Source organism: Oryza sativa, chromosome 7, assembly GCF_034140825.1.
Source record: "Oryza sativa Japonica Group chromosome 7, ASM3414082v1".
NCBI classification, from domain to species: Eukaryota; Viridiplantae; Streptophyta; class Magnoliopsida; order Poales; family Poaceae; genus Oryza; species Oryza sativa.
The window spans coordinates 1148792-1175766 of record NC_089041.1 but is presented as its reverse complement, the minus strand read 5'-3'; the positions used below and the strand labels follow the sequence as shown (position 1 = coordinate 1175766).

The window sequence follows — 26975 nt, the reverse complement described above, 5'->3', positions numbered from 1 at the left end:
GGAGGGATGCCCAAATTTCGCCAAAATACTGTATCTTTGGTTCATCTCAAATTTTCAGATGTCTTTTTTTTTCTGTTGATGTTTGCTTTGTTTTTGAATAAAATTTGGTGGATTCAAATAGGCTGCTAAATCAGATGTGAAAGTTGCTCATGGTTTAGGACTGGAAAAAAAACAAAATTAAAGATGTCAACGCAAAAAACGTGTTGCCAACTTGCTTGCAACGAGAGCCAACACGGGAGTAGAACTGAGACATGTATCTCAAAGTAATAGCAAAATCAAATCAAATTAACTCAAATTCCTATATCTATAAGAGATCTCGAATAATCTCATCCATGATCCATATATACATCTCGTTCGCTGCAGCGATTATACATATCAAAAGTATAAAACATGAACTAAAAAGAAATACTCCAATTTGGAATATAATCAGTGGCCGAAGCAGTCGACGAGGATGGACAGGGCGGTCTCTGCGCCCAAGCCGCCGCCGCCACCACCAGCCGCCGAGCTCGCCGGCGGCGGCATGGCACCATCGCCGCCGCCGCCGCAGTCGAGCCCTTTGTCTGACACCGATCCATCGCTTGGCGGCGACGGCGACGGCGCCGATCTGATGGCCTCGAGGATCTTTCTGCAGCTCCGTATCCTCCCGGCCAGCTCCGACGACCAAGCATCCATCAGTCTCGATGCAAGCTGAGGAGATCGAATTTTGAGCTGAATTAGCAACAAAAGATGGAACTTTTGAGCCGGATTCGAGCTTCTTCTCGGGCTCTCCCTTTCTTTTTCAGTACAGGAGGGGGACAAAGAGGAAGATATGAAAGCGTGGTCGGCACCGGCAAAGCAGGAGGAGACATCAGACGGGTGGATTTATACAATGAGAGGAGAGGAGAATTGAAGTCAGAGAAGGCGAATCAGGGGACATGCCTCTGGTTTTGGAGTAGTTTAGCCCACTGAATGTCTCTGAATTGGAAATCTGGAAGTCTTGCACGACTTTTTGATTTTTGATGACACCTACGTGGACGATTTCCAAGCCAAATATTCTACTCTCTACTTGAGTTGACTGTTCATCGGTTTGCAGAAATGGAACCAATGCTTTCGATTGCATTGTTCTTGTCGTCGCTGCAATGTTTTCAGTACTTCATTCAGTATATAGTGCAGAAGAGAATGTGCTGCTAATCTCATCCTTTCTTTGATCTTAATCAGTCTATATGTATCTAGCAGTGCAAATTGATTGATTATCTCTTTCCCTATTACTTCCTGATGGCTAGATGTACAGGTTCAGGTTGTCGGCGAGCTGAAACCTACAAGAATAGATAGGTTTCTCTTCTGATGTTCACAAGGAATCAAGAACAGTGGCGTCGATCACAATCTTCGCCGTGCAGAGGACAGAGGTTCCTATGGCTTGCCGTGCCCGACCTGTCGGAGTTCGTCAATTTCATGGGATTCGGTCAGATTCATCGGGTAAATTGCATGCGAATTTGCTCCCTGATCGATTGGTTGCATTCGTTCGTCTTCAGGAAAAGAAAAGAAAAGAAAAAACAATCCCCTCTTATGGAATCACCGAACTCGCCACGCTCTGCTCTCTATTTGTTTGGCTGTCGGAATATTTATCTCCGACCCTCCTAGTAGAATTCTTTTTAAAAAAAAAACAATTATAGGTGCTCTTATGCAGAAGTGAGCTGCGCGAAAAAAAAATAAAATGAGGCACTCTTCTTCTGCTGCAGGTCGCCCTGGGTGATGATGGGTCGATCACAATCTTGCTGCCGTGCAGCTGTTCCAAAAAAAAAAAAGAGATTTGGATGGAGAGACGTTGCTTCAAACATTTTTCAAGAAGAAATAGTGAGTGTGTTGGGAATTGAGCCGCTTGTCGTTGCATCTCCCGTGCAGCTGTTCCAATTGCGCCACCGGAGTCGGCAAGATGGTTTCGACCACGCTAATTGGGTTTTGGTCGATTGCATGCAGGATTGCTCTCTAATCGATTAGTTACATTCGGTTCTCTGCAGGGAGAGAGAAAAATGAAGCGATAAATCATCGTTCCACTCAAAAAAAAAAGGTGAGGGTTAGAGGAGTCGGAGTTTTAATCTCCGAACCCCTTGGTTCGGTTTTTTCTTTTTTTAAGAAAATACACGACCCATTCGTCGGCACGTTTCCTCGCCGATCATCCATGGCGGAGCCGCCGACGTGGTCGCTGCCGCAGAATAATCTGGGATCGATAAGCTGCGCCGGCGAGATCGCCTGGGCATGACGTTTCCTTCCTCGATCTGCATGGAGCACGAGAAAAAGAACGGCAACCTTCCTTCTCCTGCACAAGCAACATTACTGGAAAGTGCTAGTTATAATTTGTTTCATTTTCCAGGGAATCATCATGATGGGAGAGGGACTAATCAAGTCTTTTATTATCTTAATGAACTCTTGATCAAGTCGTACCTCGGTTTAGAATTTTTTTTTTCTTCTAGAAGGGCCGTGAAATATCAGTGATAGAAGAAACTAGCTAGACCAGTAAAACGTTGGACTTGTTTTCAGAATTTTCATGCCATTGACTGTGCATGGAAATCTGAAATGCCGGGCAACAGGTTGAGTACGAAATAGTAACAGCCAACAGGTTGAGACTAGAGACATAAACTATATATCAATATCATCATCACACTTTCAATGATGGCAAAAGATTAGACAAGAAAAATTCAGATAAAAAGAACGATTACCCATCCAGTGAACGGATTTCTTGCGTAATATTTCAACACCATGTTATTACCAGCTTGCTTATATGCTGAGCTGAACAGACTGTGCTTCACTTTCATGAAACCCTATTGTACATACCAAGTTATTGCTGGCTTAGAAATTAAGACTGAACAAGGCTCATTTCTCATCATGAAGAACTTCCTATCCATTCCCCTTGTTACCCTCATCGATCTCTCTTACATGATCTAGAATTCTAGAATGGTGTTGGCGCTAACTGCACTTCCTTCTCTTTCTGAATCCAGTCTACAATTGAGCGCTGCATCTGGACAGGCGCACGCTCAACCCACAACTTGAGGAACTCAGAGATCACATCTGCCCGGCTCTCCAGATCAAGTTCCTGTCGTCTCGACACAGTTGCTTCCCTAGCAGTGCTCAATGTGCTCGGCATATTCATTCTCGTCTTCCCCAAATGAAAGAATGCAGCTTCATGTTTTGACTTCCAGAGAAGCTGGTGTGCTGTTGCTTCAGAATTCTGATTGATGCTACCTATTGCCTTTGGCAGCATGACCTTGTCTAGCTGTTCCAGGGTAATGTTTCTGTGATACCAAGGCTGCTCCTCGCCATTGATCACCTCTACTGCAGAACTCTCAGCTGCAGGCAGAAGGTCATTTGAAGAGCTATGAGGCAAAAAAAGAACCCCAAGTTTCAGATGTGAAGGCCTTCTTGGATAACATCTTTTTCCTCGTACAGCTGCTCTCTGTTTATTGTTTTTTCCTTGTATAGCTGCCCTCTGACTGTTGCATCTAAATTGTGTGATTTGACGCTCCAAATACACTTCAATGATTGGTTGAAGAGAAACATCTAGCAGTTCTGCCTTGTCCATGCTGCCACTCCCACACATGCTCTGATCTTGATGTTTGCAGCATATTGGGTTTGGGCGGAACCACTTAGTAGCTATACCATGAATGTTGTCCCAATGGTATGAACGATAATGTGACACCCAGGAGAAGTCTTGTGTAGGGAGCTGAGCAAGTTCCTTCCTAACAGTTTCAGTTGTAGACTTGAAATGAGGGGTAAACCATTGCAAGCACTTAATTATAGTGCCAATTATGTTTGTACTCTCTGAAATTTGTAGCATCATACCGAGGAAAAAGTTATTCTCAGGTGCACTGCAATCGTTGTAAACAAAGATCAACTTAGCTTCTACTCCTCGATCTGCAATGTCATTGGGCCGTATCCAAAACAAATGCTGCTTGTTTCCCTGCACAAATTTGTACTCAAGTGTTTCACCAGCAAGAAGGTGCCCGATAAGAGGGTCAAAGAACAAGTAACGGCGAGGTGTCCCTCCAAACTCCAGAGATTTCAGAAAGTCATCAGCTCCCTTAGCAAACCACTCAAATCTTTGAACAGTTGATCTACTTGGCTCGTCGATATTGCCGTGAAAGATGGATGATATCAGTGATTTGGTGGCACAGGCAATTCGCCTAGGAAAGGAGGAATTCCTTACTTGCTGTTCCTTCTCCTCTTCTTCCTGGACATGCTGCCTGCACTTGCGTAGTGTGTCATCACACTCTTCAGTAGCACGCTTCAGCTTCTTCTGCCAACGCAGCAACGGCTCACTCGTGATCTGCCACTTACTGGATGTCTCAAGTGCAAGCTCCAACTTGATTTGTGCCATCTCCAGCCTCTCCATCAGCTCGTCTGCACTTAATTTTTGCTCATAATTGTCAATCATGCCAGATATGATTTTGTTCACTGTCTCGGTAACAATGGCAGAACTGACTATCTCTCCCATCTTCAGTGATCAATCCGCAAGAGCTGCCTCCCTGATCAGCACAGAGCAAAGATGTATCAGTACATTGATCATGATGCCTAATAAAATCAAGAGATAGATCAGTGAATTCCTGATAAGTACTAACGAAGTGCATTGTTGAAGCATATGCAAAGCCCAACCTTTCTGAGTTGAACTAGTAGGAAGTAATGGAGCTACACAGGTGCACCAGAGAGTACCCGGCAGAAGATAACTGGATTGCATGAATTGCACGAAAGTATAAGACTTCAGGCAGGAAAAATAGCAAATTACAGTTGGGTTCTTCTGGAAGTTAGGCTGGTCTAATATGGCACCTGTTGAGAAAACTATTATCGGTGACTTTCAAGTTGATTTGTCACACACAGACAATTTTAAAATCAAAATCTGCTCTCACTGACTGTCCCAATCTTGCGGACTAGCTACTGAAGAAAATTCTCCTCTCGTCACTGTAATCATTTTTCTTATTAGAAACTCCAGCTTCTTGTCTTGACTCTTGACTGAATGGAATCTGGGAATCTGTAAAACTATATTATCGGCGACTTAATTTGTTGGGTCTGAGAAAATTATTATCGGCGACTACGAATTATAGCTGGGAATCTCGGGTTATGTTGCTTGTGTAGTGCGAGTGCCTCTCCCCTGAATAGAACAGCAGTAACTAAAATCAAGCTGGTCGCGAGAGGCGAGGAAACCGAGCCGTACCTTGATCTAGCGCGCCGTGGCCGCCGCGAGGAAGCGGCGGCCTTCTTCCCTCTCCGCATCGCCGGGTCGCCGCACAAGCACGCGTGTATGGTGGCGGCTCACAGTGGAAGCAACAGCGGCATCGGATCGAGGAAGGAAACGCCATTATGGCACCGCCTTGCGCCGCCGATCCACGAGTGGGCGCGGCCTCGCTGCGGACCCTTCGGCGGCAGAGCAATCCCCATCTGGCGGCGGAGAGGCCCCGTCCGGCCATGGCGTCAGTGGCGTGCACGGTGGTGGTTGCCATGGTGGTCAGCGACTCAGCGTGGAGACGAAGGTGTCGATGCGGCCCATATGTGACAGTGAAAACTCGGACAAGCCCACAGAGGCCCAAGTAAAGGCCCATGGGCTGCTTAGGCTGCACAGCGGCCTTCGACTGCGTTCTTTTGGAGGGCCCAAGTATTAACGCATGGTTAATTAGTATTAGCTAAAAAATTGAAAACATGATTAATATGATTTTTTACAACAACTTTTCTATAGAATTATTTTTGAAAAAAATACCGTTTAGTAATTTGTGAAGCGTGCGCGCAGAAAATGAGTCATGAGAGGCAGAGGTTGGGAACATTGAGCGAAGAAAACAACCTTGGCCTACTGCAGAAGTTGGGGCAGAAGCAACACTGGAGTGCTAGTTCTATGTTAGGTTGTTTAATTCGGTTCATTTACCAGTAGATGATCATGATGGGACTAACCAAGGTTTCGGTATCTTAAAATCTTGATCAAATGAAAGCAACCTAGACCACGTAAAACTTTGTCTATTTGAAGAATTTTTCATGAAATGAGCCAATGACTGTCTGATCACCTGATATACCATGGAAATCTGAAATAGAAGTCCACAGGGTGAGACATGAAAAATTCAGATAAAATTCAATCTTGGTTGCAGCATATACGTGCAAATTTCACATAAAAAAATATTGATTACACATCCACTTTTTTTTACACAAAAGGTAGAGAGACTCTACCTTGTAACCATTGTATTAATGGTGGTCAAACCAGATGAGATCTGGTAAAGCCAAATAAGAGAACAACAGGAGCATTACAGGGGGAGAAGAAGGATAAAAAGGAGAAAGAAGAAAAAAGGAAAACAGGAGAAAATACAAGATGTAAAGCAGGAAGAGAAAATACAAAAAATACAAAAATAATACAAAAATACAAAAGTGGAGAAAAGAGGGTGGTTAATCAAATTTGACCACCCAAGCAGTAATGTGTGCTCGAAGGCAAGGCTTGAGGCGGTGCTCCCATAATTGCAGATTTTCCTTGATCAGATTCAACGTTGCGGAGGTGCTTTGCTGAGAAGAATTGAAGGTACTGTGGTTGCGGGCCTTCCAAAGGTTATGCGAACAAGCAGCAAAGCAGGCCGGAGGGAGTAGAATATTTCCTATCCATTACTTTCATTTCCCCTTGTTACCATGATCAATCTCTATTCCATAATCTTGGTGGCAACTGTATTTCCCTTCAAGGCCTTGTTTGAATGAGCTTATAGCAACACTAGCAAATCTCCAGCTCGCCTAAACAGCTTATATTCTTCCTCCAGGTTAAGAAATTAAGTAGCCACCAAATCTAGATTTTATGAACCTAGTAACCAGAAGCTAGGTTTCACCAACTTCCTCCAGATTCCCAACAGCTACATGCTCATCAGCAACTTTTTAGAATCTCCAGCTTCCCCAAGTAGGGCCTGAATCCAGTCCACAGCTGCGAACTGCATCATGACAGGAGCACGATCAACCCACAGCTTGAGAAACTCAGAGATCACATCTGCTCGGCTCTCCAGTTCAAGGTGATCATGTTGTTGCAACAACGTTGATTTCCTAGCAGTACTCAATATGCTTGACATATTCATTCTTGTGTTCCACACATGAAAGAATGCAGCTTCATGCTTTGACTTCCACAGCAACTGATGCGCTGTCACTTCTGCATTCTGATTGAAGCTATCTATTGCTTTTGGTAGCATTATCCTGTTAAGCTTTTCCAGTGTAACATTTTTGTGACAGTAAAGCTGCTCCTCACCATTGATCACCTCTACTGCAAAACTCTCAGTGGCAGGCAGAAGGTCGGTTGAAGAAACATGAGGCAAAAGGAATACTCCAAGTTTCAGATATGATGGTCTTCTGGGAGAACATATTTTTCCTTGTACATCTGCCCTCTGTTTGTTGCAACTATATTGGAAGATTTGGCTCTCCAAATACACTTCAATGACTGGTTCTAGAGAAACATCACAAAATTCTATCTTGTCCATGTAGCCACTACTACATACCTTATGACCATGCTTGCAACACAGTGGGTTTGGGCGGAACCACTCAGTAGCTACTCTGTGAATGCTGTCCCAATGAACTGAACGAGAACGTGGCACCCAGGAGAAGTCTTGTGTAGGTAGCTGAGTAAGTTCTTTCCTAACAGCTTCAGTTGTAGAAGAACTGAAATAAGGGCTAAACAACTGCAAGCACCTAATTGTAGTGCCAACTATGTTTGTACTCTCTGAAAGCTGCAGCATCATACCAAGAAAAAAGTTATCCTCAGGTGCACTGCAATCATTGTAAATAAATATCAACTTAGCTTCTACTCTTCGCTCTGAAATGTTGTTGGGCCGTATCCAAAACAAATGCTGCTTGTTTCCCTGCACCGATTTGTACTCTAGAGTTTCACCTGCAAGAAGGTGCCCAATAAGGGGGTCGAAGAATGAGTAACGATGTGGTGTCCCTCCAAACTCCACAGACCTCAGAAAGTCATTAGCTCCTTCTGCAAACCACTCGAATCTTCGAACAGAAGATACAGTTGGCTCGTCGATATTGCCGTGAAAGATGGATGATATCATTGACTTGGTGGCATGGGCAATTCGCTTAGGAAAGGATGAATTCCTTACTTGCTGTTCCACCTCCTCTTCTTCCTCGACACGCTGCCTACACTTGCGTAATGTGTCATCACACTCTTCAGCAGCACGCTTTAGCTTCTTCTGCCACCGTAATAACGGCCCACTAGTGATCTGCCACTTATTGGATGTCTCAAGAGCAATCTCCAACTTGATTTGCGCCATCTCCAGCCTCTCCATCTGCTCCTCCGCACTTGATTTTCGCTCATACTTGTCAACCAACCCAGATATGATTTTGTTCACTGTCTCATGAACGACCGCATAACTGACTATCTCTCCCATCTTCAGCTGCGAGATTAGCCTCCCTGATCTGCATAGAGCAAGATATATCGAAACATCAACCATGATGCCCATTAAAATCAAAAGATAGATGAGAGAATTTCTGATAAGAACTAGCAAAGCGCAATATCGCATCGTTGAAATATGTAAAGCACAACCTTCAGAGAATCTGAGTTGAATTAGTCGCAAGTAAATCGAAGCCACGCAGGTGCGACCAGAGAGTACCCAGCAGATAATAACTAGATTGAATGAATGGTGAGCATCAAAGTTGATGACTTTGGGGAGAAAATACGAGCAAAGCAAAGCTGGGCTCTCATGGAAGTTAGGCGGGTCTTGTTGAATGTATGGTCTAATACCACACCTGTTGAAAGTTGAGAGCACACTGCTCTCATTGACTGTTCAATCTTGCAGCGTGGCTAGTTATTGAAGAAAAACTGTCCTCGTCACTGCGATCCTTTTCCTAAAAGAAAGCTCTCATTGACTGTCCAATCTTGCAGCGTGGCTAGTTATTGAAGAAAAATTGTCCCCGTCAGGCCGTCACTGCGATCCTTTTCCTAAAAAAAAAAATCCTAGTGAAATCAGTTCCGGCTTACTTGTGTTGACTGGTAGGGATCTGGGAATTCGATAACTATATTATCGGCGACTTGAAGTCGTCTTTTGGTCTGAAAAAATCATTATTGGCGACTACGAATTATCTGCGACACGTTGCTTGTGCAGTGGACTAACCTATCCCCTAAACAGAACAGCAACAAATTAAGCTGGACGAAACAGATCGCGGGATGCGATGAAACCTAGCCGTACCTCGATCTCAACGCGCCTCGCCGTGGCCGCCGCGAGGAAGAAGCTGGCCTCCTCCTCTCCGCATCGCCGGGCTCTCGCCGCACGAGCACGCACAAATGGCCGCCCCCACAGTGGCAGGCTGGCAGCAGCAGCAGCGGATCGAGGAAGGCAACGCCATTCCCCCGGACCACCTTGCGCCGGCATGGCCTCGCCTGGATCGTTCGTCCGCGGCGGCGGCGGAGGCCTGCTCGCGCGGTGGACGGCGGTGGTTGCCGTGGTGGTCGGAGTGGAGAGTGGAGAGACGAAGGGCTTTGGTGCGGCCCAAGTGATAGTGAATTAGTGATAGCTCGGCCCAGTCCACTGAAGCCCAAATTTAAGCCCACTAACTCATGGGCTTCTTGAGCCGCCCTAGGATGTACTTTCACTACCAGTTGGGCCGAATGCACAACCCATTCGTCTACACCATATGTCTCCTTCCTTCGGATGTGTCTCAGGAGAGGAAAATATACACCAAATGATACAAGTCATTAGCGATTGATTAATTGAGTATTAATTATTTAAAAATATTAATATGATTTTTTAAACAACTTTTATATAGATTTTTTTTTAAAAAATACACCATTAAGCAATTTGGAAAACATGAAAAAAAAAACAAAGTTTTTCTTCCCCTTTCTTCTCGGAACTAACACAGCCTTCCTCGATCCTACAGAAGCAGCATTACGAGATGCTAGTTCTATGTTAGGCTGTTTGATTCGGTTCATTTGCCAGCAGATGATCATGATGGGAATAATCAAGTCTCCAGTATCTTAAACTCTTTGATCAAATGGAGACTAGCTGGACCATGTAAAACCTTTGTCGTGCTTGAAGAATTCTCATGAAATTGCTGTCTGATCATCACCTAACAAATAGCATAATAAAAAGACAAGTTGCTTGGAGATCTGAAATACTAAAAGGAAACAGGGTGAGGCATGCAAAATTCAGACAAAATGACCGATTACACATCAAAGCTTCAACACCATGTTGAGCTCATATTTACATACCAGAGCAATTTTATGGTTCTTGAGTAGGTACTATGAGGTACCATTTTTTCTATTATAAATTTGGTACCTCTTGGTATCTAGGTACTATGATGTACCAAATTTTACACTAAAATTTTGGTACCTCATGGTACCTCCTTAAGGACCGTAGAATTGCTCTTTTCAGAATCTCCACCAAGTAGGGCCTCCCTCCTCTCTTGGCATAAGTCGGTCTGGCTTAATGCGTTGTGTATCGAATATTCTTATCTTCTAATATATTAACGTGCAATCCTTTTGCGCGTTCGAGAAAAAGCCAAATAGGGCCTGAATCCAGTCCACCACTGAGAATTGCATCAGGATAGGACTACCCTGAACCCACAACTCTAGAAATTCAGAGATCACAGCTGCTTGGCTCTCCAGCTCAAGGTCATGTCGTTGCAAAAACGTTACTCATTCAGGGCTTGAGGCCACCGTCGTCTACCTTTACACCCGCCATTGAGTCGGCCTGCACCTTGCCATCTCCGTGCCCATCTTCTCCACGCACAGGTAGGCGACGCCATGGCCGGATCTCCAGAACACCTCATGCGCCGCAGCCTCGTGGCACAGGCGATCGACGGCGTTCGGCAGCAGCTCCTCCATCTCACGCCATCCAACGTTAGTGCGCACCGCTTGCTCCTCCCTCCCGTCGATCGCCACGACGGCGACGCTCTTGGCTCCGGACGGCAGCTCCTCCGGCGAGGCGTGCGGCGCGAAGACGGCCGTCACCTGCAGCAGAGTCGGCCCCGAGCAACCCATGTTGGCATGACCACATGAACATGAATATGATGAAGAAGACGATGTTCTCTTGTGTCGTGTAGCAGAGACATGGCGTTGCACGACCAATTTGATCACCGGCTCCGGGAATGCACCTAACGGCTCAACCATGTCACTGCTTCTGCGGCGACCATGGTGCTCGTGTTCTTCTTCGCAGCATGCCGGGTTTGGGCGAGCACGGTGAGTTTCGGATTGGTGGATTCTCGAGTACTCTGGATCAGTAGAAGCAACAAACGGGAAGCAGTAGAAGCCTCGCTGGTGGAACTGAGCGAGCTCTTGCCTCACAGCTTCAGTAACAGGCTTGAAATTGGAGGTAAGCTTCTCCGAGCACCTGGCCATAATCCCGACCACATTCGTGCTTGCTGTCACCCGTATCAAAATTCCGAGGAGGAAGTTTTCCTCTGGCCTCTCATGGTTCTTGTACTGAAGAAACACACAGGCTACTACTCCTCGCTCTGCAAATCGTAGTGGCCGTGCCGCTAGGTAGTACCCACTTATTCCAGGAGGATTTTCAAACTGCAGAGCTTTGCCGGCAAGAAGGGGACCTGTGAGAGGATCAACGAGCATGTAGTTGATGCTGCCTATGCTGCCGAACTGCAAGAATCTCAGGAACTCACCGGCGCCATCAGCAAACCTTTCAAACCTCTGAATGGTCGAGGTTGTGATTAGGCTATCAACATTCTTGTCGCCGGAGAAAGAGGAGAAGAATGATCTTGTCTCATGGGCGATCCGTCTGGGGAAAGAGCATCGCCTGATCTGCTGCTCCATCTCATCGTCTTCCATGGCGCGACGCTTGCATCTGTTCATGACTTGGCTGCACTCTTCGGAGGCGCACTTCAGCTTCTTCCTCCAACGCAGCAGCGAGGCATCTGTGACCGGCGGCCACTTTCCGGACATCTCCAGAGCGGCCTCCATTCTGATGTGTGCCATCTCCAGCCTCTCCAGGCCATCTTCCTCACTTAGTTTCCGTTTATGCTTGTCGACGAAGAAGGTGGAGACCCTGCTCACAGCCTCGCCAACTACCGCAGAAGCAACTACTTCAGACATCATGATGTTCTGTTGATTACCCCAGCCTGGTTATAAAAGGGGATGGAAAGGTCAGGTTACAACTTATAATTGTTCACTACAGAACCAGAGATACGGAAGTTTATAAGAACTTAGCAATTAGCACAAAATGTACTCACCTCAATAAGCTGCTTGAAACTAGTGCTTTGGTCATACTGCAATATTGTGACTTGTCAAGAGCATAAATCTGTTTGGTGAATATGGGGGTTCAGTTTTCTTCACAATGTCAATTGGACAGTGAAAGGTCCTTAAGTAACATTTGTACCAGAACACACGTTGTGACATAGACATTTGATAATTAATTAATGTGATCGTGAAAGCGATGACAAGTCTTCCCTTCATACTGCCTGTATTTCTCCAAATACTCTATCACTGAATCAACTTTTGAGTAATACATATGTTCAGGCCAAGAAAATTGCTTGCTGTAGTTGTTTAAAAAAAAAGGATTAGTCTTCCTCTGTGGAAGGATCCATCAAATATATAAAATGAAATAACTAAGCAAAAGAAAAGTCTAAGATTGAACGATATATTCTGGTGACAAACTGATTAGTCTCAATAGCAGACTAGTCAGTCAATAGCAGACTAGTCAGTCAGAAGAAATAAGGTGCACCGCAGCTAACCGTAAAGCTTTGCAAATGGACTGGAAATTATTCTGAACAACTGTAATGGAATATCTGTCTAGTTGATGAATAGTCTTGTGTTGGCTTGGCATGTCCACCACTCACCCCATCCACGGGCTCACCAAGTCACCAATCAGTTTGTTCACCTTGCTGCTCTTTTTTTGCATCTTCCTTTGCATCTGCGTTTCAGCACATGACAAAGTTAGAATAAATATTCATGTGTTTTCTAGTTTCATTTTGAAATTATCCAAAATATTATAATTTTAAACCACCCAGAGGTTATCGCTGTCAAACTGGGAATTTCCAGTAAATAAGCCATACTGGATGAAAATAACAAAATAAAAAGAAAGTGCATGGGAATATGAGAAAGCAGGCAATTGAGTGAGAAATGATAATTTTCTTATAGCCCACAATCATGATAGACTCATGTAAATTCAAATGAAACCAGACACATCGAATGAGCAAGGCTGGTACATTAGACTTCTAGGGCAAGAACATCATGTTATCACCATTTGCCAACATAACTGACGAGACAAACAACAGCAGTATATGTAGAACATTTCAGATGAATACACTCCTAAGTACTTAGAAACCAACTCCCTACATGTTACTTTTCTCCCCCATTCTTTTAATTTTAATTATCCCTGTTTCCCTTCTAGTCCCTATTACATCATCTAAAATGTCAGTAGAGGACCTGCTACTTTCTTCTCCTTCCGAATCCAGTCAAGGAGTGAGCCCTGAAGCCGGACAGGTGCATGCACAGCCCAAAGGCTGAGGAAGTCAGCGACCTCATGTCTGTGATTGTGTGTCCGGCGATCATGTCGTCGCAACATCTTTGCTTTCCTGGCTCCTCGAATGGTTCTCCGTGTGCTCCGCATGTTCATTGTTGCCTTCACAGCCTGAAGAAATGCACCACCATGTTTAGACTTCCAAAGCATCTGATACGCTGTTGCTTTTGCATTCTGACGAAAACAATCTACAGCCCTTGGCAGCATGAACATTTGTGTGCAAGCAATGTTGCTCGTTACCATTAATCACCTCAATCACAGTACTATCAACTGCTGGGAATAGGTCTTCTGAAGAGCCATGGGGCGTATAGACAAGGATAACATTCAGATGCGGAAATTCTTTAAGTGAAGATTTACCCTCAACAATTGTTCCCTGTTCTCTGAACCCAGGAGGTGAAACTTGGCACAGTAAACTCACTTCAATGATGGGTTCTAGAGAAATATCTGTTAATTCTACCTTGTGCAAGTTCCCACTACCACATACTTTCTGACCATGATGCTTGCAACACAGTGGATTTGGGCGGAACCATTCAGTAGCTATACTATGAATGTTCTCCCAACCGTATGAGTGAGAATGTGACACCCTGGAGAAGTCTTGTGTAGGTAGTTGAATAAGTTCTTTCCTAACAGTTTCAGCTGTAGACTCAAAATAAGGAGTAAACAACTGCAAGCACTTAATTGTAGTACCAACTATGTTTGTACTCTCTGAAAGTTGTAGAATAATATCAATGTAAAAGTTGTCCTCAGGTGCACTGCCATCATTGAAAGCAAAGAACAACTTAGCTTCTATTCCTCGCTCTGCAGAGTTATTGGGCCGTACCCAAAACCAATGCTGCTTGTTTCCCTGTATTGATTTGTACTCTAACGTTTCACCTGAAATAAGGTGCCCGATAAGAGGGTCAAAGAACAAGTAACGGCGTGGTGTGCCTCCAAATTCCACAGATCTTAGAAAATCATTAGCTCCATCTGCAAACCACTCGAATCTTTGGACAGAAGATCTACCCAGCTCATCACTATTGCTGTGAAAGATGGAAGATACCAGTGTCTTGGTGGCATGGGCAATTCGCCTAGGAAAGGAAGAATTCCTTACTTGTTGTTCCACCTCATCTTCTTCCTGGATATGTTGCCTGCACTTCCGTAGTGTGTCATCACACTCTTCAGTAGCACGCTTCAGCTTCTTCTGCCAACGTAACAACGGGCCACTAGTGATCTGCCATTTATTGGATGTCTCAAGTGCGAACTCCAACTTGATTTGTGCCATCTCCAGCCTCTCCAGGTGATCCCGTGCACTTGATTTTCGCTCACACCGGTCAATCAACCCAGATATGATCCTGTTTACCGTCTCTTGAACGATAGCAGAACCGACTATCTCTTCCATCTTCAGTAATCCTTCCCTGATCAACACAGAGCAAGATATATCAATACATCGATCAAAATATAGATAGAGTTAATTGCATATTGGACCGGCTTTCTTTACCATGGTCGCAGCTTGGACTAGGAACAAGCTATTATTTTCACTTTGGGCTAGTAATTTTTACAAAATGTTACACTTAGGACCTAGTGTTCTTCTTCCAGCTCTGCTTCCTCACTCTCTCTACCTTCAGATTGAGATTCACATACCTGGCTAGTTGGTTTTAGTAGAGATAGAGCTCAAGCTCCACCAGTACAGTCATGCTCGAGCTCTACTCAGCCAGTCAGCCTTCGCTGCCCCTGCCACATTCATTCGTGCTCAAGATTTAATGTGCAGCCTTGATTAAGTGCCCTAGCTCCAATTAAGCTAGTACTGCCATGGATGAACTTGGGCTAGAATGGGACCTATTGACTAGTTGGTGGAGCATAAGTGTGGAGTGATAACATATGGTGTTAGAATTTCCCACCGTGCCACCGTGATTCATTGGCTATGTGCTAATTGAGCTCAAGCTGGAGCTCTGCCGTGTGCCGTGTTGAGCTCAAGACGGAGACTACCACACACTCAAGCTCAGGCGCTGACGTAGGTCAAACACGTAGATGGAACCTGAGGAAGTGTGGTGAGCTCGAACTAAAACAGGGAAGAGAAGAGAAAAGGGGGAGATCTAGAGGAAGAACAAGACTGGTTCAATATGAAAATTTTTGCAAAGATTTCTGGTTCAAACCGAAAAGAATGTCCTACCTCTAGTCCAACATGCAACAATGGTCAATAAAAGTGGCCCAGGATGCAATTTTCTCATATAGATAAGTGAATTCCTGATAAGTACTTATAAAGTATACCTTTGAAGTATATGCAAACCCAACCTTCTGAGTTGAATTAGTAGGAAGAAACTTGAGGGAACACAGGTGCCTTCTGAGTTGAATTAGTAGGAAGGAACTTGAGGGAACACAGGTGCCTTCTGAGTTGAATTAGTAGGAAGGAACTTGAGGGAACACAGATGCACCAGAGAGTACCCAGCTGGCAGCTGCCAGCAGACGATAACTGGATTGAATGAACGGTGAGCATAAAGGTCCATGTCCTTGGTGGAGAAAACTCAAGTAAATCAAAGATGTGGACGTTAGGTAAGCCTTATTCTCCAGTTGATTATGCCCTCTTTGACTGACCAATAGTAAATTTTGTTATTAAGACTGAAAGACCAAGAACGGCTATAGAGGGGGGGTGAATATAGCAATTCAAATCTTGCCCCCGAAAATACTCATCAAGCCGGATTTCTCAAAATCCTTACTAGAACCGCGGCTATTAGAGAAGCCGGATCTAGAAAAGAAGATAGAAGGAATTCCCGAAACTAGAAGAGGAAGAGAAAAGGAATTCCCGAAACTAGAAGAGAGGTGAGGAGGAGTGAGCAAAACTCATCATCGCAAAGTTCAAATTGCAAGCGGAATTTAAATTGTGGAATTTAAATGGACAAGACAAAAACGAAATCCTTCAAATCATTTCATTCATAGGTGATGCAAAATAACCGCTCAACTAGGAGCAAACATACACCTTCAGAGGAACATTAACACAAACTTAAAATCTCTCGGACAAACACACTCCAAACTAATCCTAATACAAAAGCCTCTCGGGCAAACACACTCCAAACTCACACGAAAACTCTCTCACCAAGCATCTCAAAAGGATTACCAAAGGAGCAACCTCCACCCTTGCATCCATCTCTCTATTTATAGCCTAAGACCCCTAAGACATTGTCTCAAATACCCCTAGGACGAAACCCTATCTCAGATGCAATCCTGGCTGTTCATTCTTCCTTACATGCGAAGGAAACCTCTTAGATGCTTGCCACGTCGTCGATCCGAAGACTCCTCGCACCCCCGATCCGCGTCGTGTCCATCCGAGCCTATCCACATGCGCCATGTGTCCACGTGCTCCGCGCGCGCTCGTGCTCTGGCCAGCGAGCGAAGTTTCCCGCGCATCCCGTCCAAAATCTGCGTAGGACCCACGCGGTATAGCTCCCGCGAGAGAGCGCGCGGTCAAGTCCGCGCCTGCCGCGTGTCCCTCACGCGCGCGCGCCGTCGCCGAGATCTCCCGCGCTCGCCTCCGAGTTGCTGCCTGCCGCGTGTCACGTCTTCCTGCCGATGCCGTGGTCCGTCGAACGGGAGGACGCCACGTCGCCCGTACGGCTCCCGCCCCCCGCATGCCTTGTCTTCATGGGCCCGTCGCCGTGGGCTGTCTCCATCTTGGGCCAGTCAGGACCGGCCATGTGGCCTCCTGCTGACCGAACACCCGAGCCGGACAGGCCGGTTGGCCTCTCTTCCAGCCAGCCCACATGCAGTCATGCATGGTATTGGACCATATGCACGTATGCACTGCCGAAGCATCACAAGCTAGCTAGCTAATCAACTAGCTGCCCATGCTTGCATATGCACACACTAGTGCATATATGCAAGCTCTTCTTCCATTCACCATTTTCTTTGCGCACCCGGCACTTGCACTTGACCTTGCAAAGTCCGTTGCAAAGACCTCCTCATACGGTGTTCGTCCACCGTGTGCAACCTTGTGTCCAATCTTGTCACCCGGTATCCTTGATCGCTTTGGACCTCAACTCCTCCCTGAGTCTAGTCCCGATCCACCGTTGACCAAGATCGACCCCGATCACCTACACACACATGAACCAAACAACCATTGTCTTGGCACAGATGTCGCAACCTGACCAATGTTAGTCCACGCACACACTTCTTGCACTTCCGGTACTTGTCAATTTCCCATCACAAAAGAACTGTAACCACACATGGTTTCACAAAGACATTCACCGCAACCAAACCAAAAAAGATGCTTCCGAATGCTGACTGACCAATATTGCAGAAAGGCTAGCTGAAACCACAACATAATGGTAATTTTCCACATTCCAGAAGCTGGAATCATGGTAATGAGTTGCCAAGGCTTGCTTGCTGATTTAATTTTTTAAAGTTATGCATAGGATGCATTCCTCAATTAGCAGACATGTTTGCAACTCCAGCGTTGGCATTTGCTTGCCATTCCGCTGGTAATAAGCCTGTTCTTGGTAATATTCCTCCAGATTACATAAGATTTTAAAAGTAAAATCTTGGTATATAGTTGATGAAACGTGCTTGCTATTTTTGGTTTCTAAATACTCCTCTTAATACACATTACAGAAAAAAAATGCTAGAAATCTTGAATTTCACGTAGTGAAAAGAAGAAAAATCATCGTCACCGCAATCACTTCCAGTTAGGCGGCTACTCATCTTGACCGGTTGAATAGATATGGCGTAATAGACATGATCAGGTAGTGATATGCAGGGAGATCGAGCCTTACCTCGAACTAGTGCGCCACGGCCGCCGAGGGCTCCTCCTCCATCCCCGCATCGCCGGCGGACGCGCTCGTATCGTATATGTGGCGCCACGTGGAGACAGTAGTGGCAGAGGATCGAGCAAGGGAACGCCATGCCCGGACCTCCTTGCGCCGCCGGCGCCGGTCCACGCGCAGCCTGCCTCATCGCGGATCGTCCGGCCGGCGGCGGAGGCCATGGCTGCCGGCCACGGTGGCGGCCGTGTGTCGCCTGCTTACGCAAATGGAGACGGAGGAGGATTTGTGCGGCCCAGTTATCATCAGCAAAAGAGAGCCGATCTCGGCTCCAAAAAAGCCCACACTAACACCAGGCAATAATTACGCAGCCCGTATGAGATAAAATTTTTTAGGTTAATTAGATCCATGCCACTGTAACTTTGACAAATTAAAAAAATGTTACTACCATTCGTCATATCCGCTACATGTCACTGGGAATTTTTAAAATTGGAACCCAGGGGGAGGACGGCCATGGAGCAGGGCCTTCTCGGCGGTTGTTGGTGATGGGAGCGGTGGAGCCGCGTCGGGCCGCAACGGCGCGCGAAGGCACGCAAGGCCGGTGGTGCGGCGGAGGTGCACCGGGCAACGGGGGGCCTGCAGGGGAGGCGGAGGCGCGCGGGTCCGCGCAAGGACGGCAGAGGTGGAGGGGCCACGCATGGCCGCGGAGGCCGCGGAGCCGCACGTGGCCTCGTGCAGTCGCGCTCGTCCACCGCCTCGTCACCGACGGCGACCCACACTCTACCCCATGGTGGACGCAGCTATGCTCCGACGTCGCCGTCGTGCTCGCCATCCTCCTTGACCGCTTCTTCGACATGGAACACCGCCAAGCAAACCGACGACGTCGGCCTCGCGCGGTTGGTGGACTTTGCCGACGTCAAGCGCATCAACGACAGAATGCATCTATGGGCGGGCAAGCTAGACCCGCTGCTGCTACAAGGGATGTATGACCAGGGTGCCATCTGACAGTAGGTGGGCGTGCAGGCAGCCACGGGGAGCGCGAGCAGCGTGGCGGCACCGTGCCACGCTCACGGCACGTGGGGCCGATGGAGCCGGCAGAGCCGCGCGTCGAGCGGAGGAGGCCGGCCGGCGCAGACGGCGGAGCCGTGGAGAGGAGGGGGATGAGGACGGGAATAGAGACGGCATAAGAGAGGAGGATAGAAATTATGACCGGAGTGGCATGGTTCTAATTTTAATAACTTTCAGTGGCATATAGCCGATACGATGAATAGCAGTGGTATTTTTTTAATTTGGCAAATTACAGTGGCATAGATCCAATTAACCCAAAAATTTTACAGCCAGGTCCCTCAATGTTTAAATGATATCCCCCGCAAAAAAAATGTTTAAATGATACGGAGTATATGGATTGCTAATTTGCTATATCATTCCTAACGATCTGGTTATTTACAACCAGTCAATCAGGTCTCCATTTGGGATCGCTATATGGTAATGATCCGACCTTTTGCAAATCAACTCCACAAACTTTTTTACACACAGGTCAAATGGAGAAACTATTTAATGTAAACAATCTGAAAACTATCGTTAATTCAAAAAATATATATACGCTTGAGATTTGTTCATGTCACAATTGCGAGTAAAAATTTCCGTGCATCACCAATGCATCCTCACCGCAAAAACCATGGCAAATTCAGCTGTAATTTTACTCACAGTTATGACGTGGAAAAATATTACTATACATCTATTTTTAGATCCAACAGTAAATTTTCACTGTATATTTTCCATGTTGTGGGTGGACAGGAAGCAAATCCTCTAACATGAAACCCTACATGTCAAGCACCATGTTTCTCTGACTGGCCCACATGTCAGTCACCACATATTAGCAGAAGAGGCGAGCGCCACCGTCGTCTCTACCTTTACTCCCGCCATTGAGTCGGCCTGCACCTTGCCATCTCCGTGCCCATCTTCTCCACGCACAGGTAGGCGACGCCATGTCCCGACCTCCAGAACACCTCGTACGCCGCCGCCGCCGACGATCCATCCACCGTGCCATGGACGTCGTGGCAGTGGCACAGGCGATCGATGGCGCCAGGCAGAAGAAACTCATCCACCTCGCGCAATCCGATGTCCGTTCGCACGGCTGGCTCCTCCCTCCCATCGATCGCCACGACCGCGGCGCTCTCGGATCCTGACGGCGGCAGCTCCTCCGGCGAGGCGTGCGGCGCGAAGATGGCCGTCACCTGCAGCAGAGGCGGCGGCCCGGAATCTTCAGAGGATCTCCTCCTCTCGCCGTCGCCGCCGTGACCAGATGATGATGGTCGCGCCGAGACATGCCGCTGCACGAACAGTTTGATCACCTGCTCCGGGAATGTCGTCGTCCCTGACAGCTCAACCATGTCACTGCTTCTGCTCTGGCCATGGCAGCATGCCGGATTTGGACGAGCACGGTGAGTCTCGGAATGGTGGATGCTCCAGTACTCTGGATCAGTAGAATCCACAAAGGGGAAGCAGTAGAAGGCTCGGTGGTGAACCTGAGTGAGCTCCTGCTTTGCAGCTTCAGCGACCGGCTTGAAACTAGGGAGAAGTGAATCCAAGCACCTGGCCACAATCCCAGTCACGTTCGTGCTTGCTGTCAAACGTAGAAGAATTCCAAGAACAAAGTTCTCCTCTGGCCTCTCATGGTTGTTGTAGCGAAGCAACACACCGGCTTCTTGCCCTCGTTCTGCGAAACTCATTGGCTTTGATATTAGGTAGTACTGATTTCCATGAGAACTTTCATACTGCAGTGCTTTGCCTGCGAGGAGATGCCCAGTGAGAGGATCAACGAGCATGTAGTTGATGCTGCCTATTCTGCCAAACTCCATGAATTTCAGGAACTCGCCGGCGCCATCGGCGAACCTTTCAAACCTCTGAATGGTTGAAGTGGAGTTCAGGCTATCAACATTCTTGTCAGCGGCGAAGGAGGAGAGGAATGATCTTGTGGCAAGGGCGATCCGTTTGGGGAAAGAGCACCGACTGATCTTCTCCGTCTCATCGTCTTCCATGGCGCGGCGCTTGCATCTGTCCATGACATGGCTGCACTCGTCGGAGGCTCGCTTCAGCTTCTTCCTCCAACGCATAAGCGAGGAATCCATGGCCAAAGGCCACCTGCTGGACACTTCCAGGGCGGCCTCCATCTTGATGTGTGCCATCTCCAGCCTCTCCAGGCCATCTTCCTCGCTTGATTTGCGGTTATGATTGTCGATGAGGAAGGTGGAGATCCTGCTCACAGCCTCACCGACGACCGCAGAAGCGATGACCTCAGACATCAGGATGTTCTTGGTGATCACTGCTGCCCTCTATTAAAAAGGGAATTAAAGGTCAGGTGACAATTATTCATCACAGAACTAGAGATACTGGACTTCAGCACAAAATATACTTACCACACCAAACTGGTTGAAACTGAAACTAGTGCTTTAAACTGATAGCTTTGCAGATTGTGAACAGCATAAACCTGAATCCAGATGGAAATGGTTCAGAGTCTTCACGATACCAATTAGACAGTGAAAAGTCATGAAGGAGCATCTGTACAATGAGTGATGTCATGAAGTTGACAGACATTAGGTAATTAATGTGACCGTGATAGCAAGATGACTAGTCTTCCCTTCACAACACCACAAGTCTGATGATTTGAATGTACAGTTGATTTGTCACAATCACACAAAACTTAAAAAGCTGCCTCGTTGACTGTCCCAATCTTGTAAAAAGTCTAGCTATTGAAGACAAATTATCCTCGTCACCGCAATCCTTTTCCTTGAAAATTCGTGGTAATGCTTCAATGTCATGTTAATCATGATCTTAAAAAACTGTGTTTCACTTGCATAAACTCCTAACAGTTTCAGCTGCACATACTTAATTATAGTGCCAACTATGTATGTACTTGCTGAAAGTTGTAGCATCAAACCAAAGAAAAAGTTATCCTCAGGTGTGTCTCTATCATTGTAAACAAAGATCAACTTAGCTCATGCTCCTCGTTCTACAATGTTATTTGCCTGTATCAAAAACAAGTGGTACCTGTTTCCCTGCACTAATTTGTAATCCAGCGTTTCACCAGCAAGAACGTGCCCCACAAGAGGGTCGAAGAACAGATAATAGCATGGCGTCCCTCCAAACTCCACAGATCTCAGAAAATCATTAGCTCCATCTGCATACCACTCAAATCTTCGAACAACAGATCTATTTGGCTCATGGATATTGCCGTTATAGATGGATAATACTAGAGACTTGGTGGCATGCACAATTTGCATAGGAAAGGATGAATTCCTTACTAGTTGTTCAGCCTCTTCTTCCTCGACGTGCTGCCTACACCTGCATATTTTGTTATCACACTCTTCCACAGCTTCTTTTGCCAACGTAATATCGGGTCACCAGTAATCCGCCACTTATTTGATGTCTCAAGTGTAACCTCCAACTTGATTTGTGCCATCTCCAACCTCTCCAGATGATCCGCTGTACTTGATTTTCACTCACAGCTGTCAATCAACCCAGATGATCCTCTGTCTCATGAACCACAGCAGAAACAACCACCTCTTCTATCTTCAATAATCTCTACCTGATCAGCACAGAGCAAGATATATCAATACATCAATCTTTTGCGAAATCGCAAAAGAATTGCACGTCAATATATTAGATCAATACATCATTCAGGATGCTCAAATAAAACAAAAGATAGATCAGTGAATTCCTGATAAGTACAAAGTGCATTGTTGAATTATCTGTGAACCCAACCTTCTGAGTTGAATTAGTAGGAAAGATCTTGAGGGAAAACAGGTGAGCCACAGAGTATCTAGCAGACGATAACTGGTTTGAATGAATGGCGAGAATGAAAGTACATGTCTTCGGTGGATAGAGAATCGAGCAAACCAAAGGTGGTTCTCTTTCAAGTTTGGTTAGTGCTCTAGTCTGTTCTCCAGTTGGTTTCTGCCCACTTTGACTGACCAATCGTCAATAGTCAATACTGAATGCTGACTGACCAATCTTCCAGAAAGGCTAGCTAAAGATAAATATTTTTGGAAATAAACCCCTGTAGGATTTGTTTTCAACATATAGGTCTCCATGTACACACTCCCCCTTCTGCCGCTGTACCACACCAAAACTGAATTTTACATGTAGCTCTCTCTCATAAGTCGATGGTTGGGCGCTCGCACTCCCCTCTTCCGGCCCTCCCGCTGGGGCGCCGCCACAAGCCACCAGCCACCACGCCGTCTTCGTTGCCGCACCAGAGCTGAGCGCGGCCAATGAGTCGGCCTGCACCCTGCCATCTCTGTTACCACATTCTCCATGCAGAGGTAAGCAACACCATGGCAAGACCTCCAGAACACCTCGTGCGCCGACGATTCATCCACCGCCTCGTGGCACAGGTGATTGACGGCGTTTGGCAGCAGCAACTCCTCCAACTCATGCAATCCAACATTGGTGTGCACGGGTTGCTCCTCCCTCCCATCGATCGCCACAACCGTGACGCTCTCAGCCCCGGACAGCAGCTGCTCTGGTGACGCGTGTGGCGCGAAGACGGCCGTCAGCTGAAGCAGAGGTGGCCCCGAATTTCCAGAAAAACCAGATGACGATGAAGACGATGATTGCTTCTGTCTCTGGCTCGTAGAGACATAGCGCTGCACGGCCAGTTTGATCACCGGCTCCGGGAATGCACCTGACGGCTCAACCATGTCACTGCTTCTGCTTCGACCATGGTGCTCGTGTTCTTCGCAGTCGCAGCATGCTGAGTTTGGTCGAGCACGGTGAGTCTCAGCATGGTGGATGCTCCAGTACTCTGGATCAGTAGAATCCACAAACGGGAAGCAGTAGAAGCCTCGCTGGTGCAACTGAGTGAGCTCCTGCTTTGCAGCTTCAGCAACAGACTTGAAATTGGGTGGTAGCAACTCCAAGCAACTAGCTACAATTGCAGTCACATTTGTGCTTGCTGCCAAGCGTAGCATAATTCCAAGAATGAAGTTTTCCTCTGGCCTCTCATGGTTTTGGTACCGAAGCAATACCCCGGCTTCTTGTCCTCGCTCTGCAAAACGCATTGGCCGTGCTGCTAGGTAGTACTGATTTCCATGAGAATTTTCATACTGTAGAGCTTTGCCTGCACGAAGGTGCCCAGTGAGAGGATCAACAGGCATATAGTTTATCCTGCCTATGCTGCCGAACTCCATGAATCTCAGGAACTCGCCGGCACCATTGGCAAACCTTTCAAACCTCTGAATGGTTGAAGTGGTGATCAGGCTATCAACTTTCTTCTGGCCAGTGAAAGATGATATGAACGATTTTGTGGCATGGGCGATCCGTTTAGGGAAGGCGCACTGCCTGACCTCCTGTTCCATCTCATCGTCTTCCATGGCACGGCGCTTGCATCTGTCCATGATTTGGCTGCACTCATCGGATGTGCGCTTTAGCTTCTTCCTCCAACGCAGGAGCGAGGCGTCTGTGACCCGAGGCCACCTGCTGGATATCTCGAGGGCTGCCTCCATTCTGATGTGTGCAATCTCCAGCCTCTCCATGCCATCTTCCTCGCTTAATTTCCATTTATGCTTGTCGATGAAGAAGGTGGAGATCCTGCTCACAGCCTCGCTGACTACCGCAGAAGCAACTACTTCAGACATCAGGATGTTCTTGTCGATTACCCTAGCCTGTTTGTAAAAGGGGATGGAAAGATAAGGTTACAACTTACAATTATATTCACAACAGAACTAGAGATATAGAGGTTTATAAGAATGTAGCACGGAATGTACTCACCTCACCAAGCTGCTTGAAACTAGTGCTTCAAACATACTGCGATTGTGACTTGTGAAGAGCATAAATCTGTGTGGTGAAGAGGGGAGTTCAATTGATTCACAATGGGACAGTGAAAGGTCCTTGAGTACATCTGTGCTGGAATTGATGTCATGATATAGAAATTTGGTAATTAATTAACATGACCGTGATAGCAAGATGACAAGTCTTCCCTCCACACCGCCTGTATTTCTCCAAATACTCTGTAACTGAATCAACTTTTGAGTAATACATATGTTCAGGCCGAGAAAATTGTGCCATAGTTGTTTCAAAAAGAGATGACAAGTCTTCATCTGTGGAAGGATCCATCCGATATAATGTGAATTAACCAAGCAAAAGAAAAGTCTAAGATTGAACGATAGATTCTGGTGACAAATTGATTAGTCTCAATCACAGACTAGTCAGTCAGAAGAAATAAGGCGCACCGCACGACTTGTCGACTTAACCAAAAACAATGCTTCCGAATGTTGACTGACCAGTCTTGCAGAAAGGCTAGCTAAAGATGAATCCTCTTCGTCACTGCAACATTTTTTTTTAAAGAAAAAATCATTGTCACTGGCTCAGTGCAATCACTTCCAGGCTTCCAGCTACTCCTCTTGACCGGTTGAATAGATCTCGCGCAGTAAACGTGATCAGGCAGTGATATGCAGGGAGACGGAGCCTCACCTCGTGCTATTGCGCCGCGGCCGCCGAGGGGAAACATCGGTCTCCTCCATCTCCGCATCGCCGGCGGACGCGCTCGTATATGTGGCGCCCCATGGAGACAGTGGTTGCAGAGGATCGAGCAAGGGAACACCATGCTCGGACCTCACCTCCTTGCGCCGCCGCCGCGGGTCCACGCGCGGCGTAGCCTGCCTCCTCGCGGATCGTCCGGCGGCGGAGGCCATGGCCGTGGCGGATGATGGTGGTCGGCGAGGAGGGTGAACTGGAGACGAAGGGGTGGCCCAGTTGTCAGCGAAAGAGAGTCCATCGCGGCCCAAGTATAAGCCCACACTTACACCAGGCAATTACGCAGCCCCCGGATCAGATGAGATCAGAAAATTTACAACCAGGTCCCTCAGGGCCGTTTTGGATTGAAGCCAAAACGTGCCATACCAAAATTTTGGTAATTTAAATAGAAAATGTGCTAGTTTGAATTGATGCCAAACAATTGGTAGTGCCCATGTTCAATTTGGCTATATTTTAGAATCTTCCTCACCATCCTATTAAAATTTGGCTTTATATTGGTCCCAAACCAAACATAGCTAGCTAACTTTGCTCTACCCAAAAAGTATGGTAGACACGCATGTCAATACATGGGTGGATGCACGCCCCCTTCTAACACCACCGGCCGTCACATTGGAGCACAGGAGGCAAGCGGCACCGTCGTCTACCATCAGACCAGCCATTGAGTCGGCCTAGGGACACAAGCAAGCCGACTTGCGAGCTCACTTATAGATCAAATATGTGATAATCCGTAGGTTTTTATATCGTGGTCCCGCTTGCCACATCTAGATATGTAAATAGATCAACCCATATATCCATTTATAGTTTAAATTAATAGATAACCCGCGAGTTACCCACTAAATTTTGCCTATAAATTAAACGAGCTCGTGGGTTGGCCCGCTTGTATCTCAAATCGGCCTGCATTTTGCCATCTCGGTACCCATCTTTTCCACGCAGAAGTTGGTAGGCGATGCCATAGTGGGACTTCCAGAATACCTCGTGCGTCGACGATCCATCCACAGCATCGTGGTTGTGGCTTTGGCGATCGACAACGAGTCAATGACTGGTAGAAAGAACTCCTCCACCTCAAACAGCACAGCCCAATGTTCGTTCATGGCTTGCTCCTCCCTTCCATCTATCGCCACAGCCGCGACGGCCGACGGTCATGTTTCGGGATAGCAACTCCTCCGGCGACGCATGTGTCACTTAGACCGCCTTCATCAGCAGCATAGATGCCAAGGAATTTTCAGAAAATCAACTACTCTCGTCGTTGCCGACCAGATAATTG

At 46.8% G+C, this 26975-nt stretch overlaps 4 protein-coding genes and 2 pseudogenes across 12 annotated transcripts; all 6 read right to left on the bottom strand.

Annotated features, from left to right (window-relative positions):
• Positions 1 to 258: 258 nt before the first annotated feature.
• LOC4342291 (uncharacterized) lies at positions 259 to 5488 on the bottom strand. Of its 2 annotated transcripts, XM_026026764.2 has the most exons (3): positions 5183 to 5488; positions 4627 to 4697; positions 259 to 4499 (listed from the first exon to the last, which is right to left on the bottom strand). In XM_026026764.2, exon 3 carries the CDS (start codon positions 4466 to 4468, stop codon positions 2927 to 2929), a length of 1542 nt encoding a protein of 513 aa, XP_025882549.1. In that variant the 5' UTR covers positions 4469 to 4499; positions 4627 to 4697; positions 5183 to 5488; the 3' UTR covers positions 259 to 2926. The 2 variants fall into 2 exon arrangements, with proteins under 2 accessions (XP_025882549.1, XP_015645036.1); XM_015789550.3 differs by lacking the exon at positions 4627 to 4697.
• Positions 5489 to 6115: 627 nt separating this feature from the next.
• LOC4342290 (uncharacterized) lies at positions 6116 to 9446 on the bottom strand. 3 transcript variants are annotated; one of them, XM_015789407.3, is made up of 3 exons: positions 9165 to 9446; positions 8522 to 8917; positions 6116 to 8394 (listed from the first exon to the last, which is right to left on the bottom strand). In XM_015789407.3, exon 3 carries the CDS (start codon positions 8364 to 8366, stop codon positions 6843 to 6845), a length of 1524 nt encoding a protein of 507 aa, XP_015644893.1. In that variant the 5' UTR covers positions 8367 to 8394; positions 8522 to 8917; positions 9165 to 9446; the 3' UTR covers positions 6116 to 6842. The 3 variants fall into 3 exon arrangements, with proteins under 3 accessions (XP_015644893.1, XP_025882548.1, XP_025882547.1); XM_026026763.2 differs by having other exon boundaries at positions 8725 to 8917; XM_026026762.2 differs by lacking the exon at positions 8522 to 8917.
• A 644-nt stretch (positions 9447 to 10090) lies between these two features.
• Positions 10091 to 12405, bottom strand: LOC4342289 (uncharacterized). 2 transcript variants are annotated; one of them, XM_026026765.2, is made up of 3 exons: positions 12157 to 12405; positions 11590 to 12045; positions 10091 to 11517 (listed from the first exon to the last, which is right to left on the bottom strand). In XM_026026765.2, the coding sequence occupies exons 2-3, from the start codon at positions 12020 to 12022 to the stop codon at positions 10643 to 10645; spliced, it is 1308 nt and encodes a 435-aa protein (XP_025882550.1). In that variant the 5' UTR covers positions 12023 to 12045; positions 12157 to 12405; the 3' UTR covers positions 10091 to 10642. The 2 variants fall into 2 exon arrangements, with proteins under 2 accessions (XP_025882550.1, XP_015645515.1); XM_015790029.3 differs by having other exon boundaries at positions 10091 to 12045; positions 12157 to 12403.
• A 710-nt stretch (positions 12406 to 13115) lies between these two features.
• On the bottom strand, positions 13116 to 16545 carry LOC4342288 (uncharacterized; annotated as a pseudogene). The gene is made up of 3 exons (XR_010742539.1): positions 15693 to 16545; positions 15066 to 15459; positions 13116 to 14839 (listed from the first exon to the last, which is right to left on the bottom strand). The product of XR_010742539.1 is annotated as an uncharacterized protein (transcript).
• Positions 16546 to 19854: 3309 nt separating this feature from the next.
• Positions 19855 to 25935, bottom strand: LOC4342287 (uncharacterized). Of its 4 annotated transcripts, XM_015791743.3 has the most exons (6): positions 25649 to 25935; positions 24947 to 25501; positions 22940 to 24840; positions 22226 to 22763; positions 21595 to 21665; positions 19855 to 21510 (listed from the first exon to the last, which is right to left on the bottom strand). In XM_015791743.3, exon 6 carries the CDS (start codon positions 21478 to 21480, stop codon positions 20089 to 20091), a length of 1392 nt encoding a protein of 463 aa, XP_015647229.1. In that variant the 5' UTR covers positions 21481 to 21510; positions 21595 to 21665; positions 22226 to 22763; positions 22940 to 24840; positions 24947 to 25501; positions 25649 to 25935; the 3' UTR covers positions 19855 to 20088. The 4 variants fall into 4 exon arrangements, with proteins under 4 accessions (XP_015647229.1, XP_066168517.1, XP_066168518.1 ...); XM_066312420.1 differs by having other exon boundaries at positions 21595 to 22763; XM_066312421.1 differs by lacking the exons at positions 22940 to 24840; positions 24947 to 25501 and having other exon boundaries at positions 21595 to 22763.
• Positions 21723 to 22915, bottom strand: LOC107281558 (uncharacterized; annotated as a pseudogene).
• Positions 25936 to 26975: the final 1040 nt, after the last annotated feature.

Excerpts from the sequence above, each read along its gene's own strand:
- LOC4342291 (XM_026026764.2), bottom strand. The coding sequence starts at position 4,468 with ATGGGAGAGATAGTCAGTTCTGCCATTGTTACCGAGACAGTGAACAAA.
- LOC4342290 (XM_015789407.3), bottom strand. The coding sequence starts at position 8,366 with ATGGGAGAGATAGTCAGTTATGCGGTCGTTCATGAGACAGTGAACAAA.
- LOC4342289 (XM_015790029.3), bottom strand. The coding sequence starts at position 12,022 with ATGATGTCTGAAGTAGTTGCTTCTGCGGTAGTTGGCGAGGCTGTGAGC.
- LOC4342287 (XM_015791742.3), bottom strand. The coding sequence starts at position 24,813 with ATGTCTGAAGTAGTTGCTTCTGCGGTAGTCAGCGAGGCTGTGAGCAGG.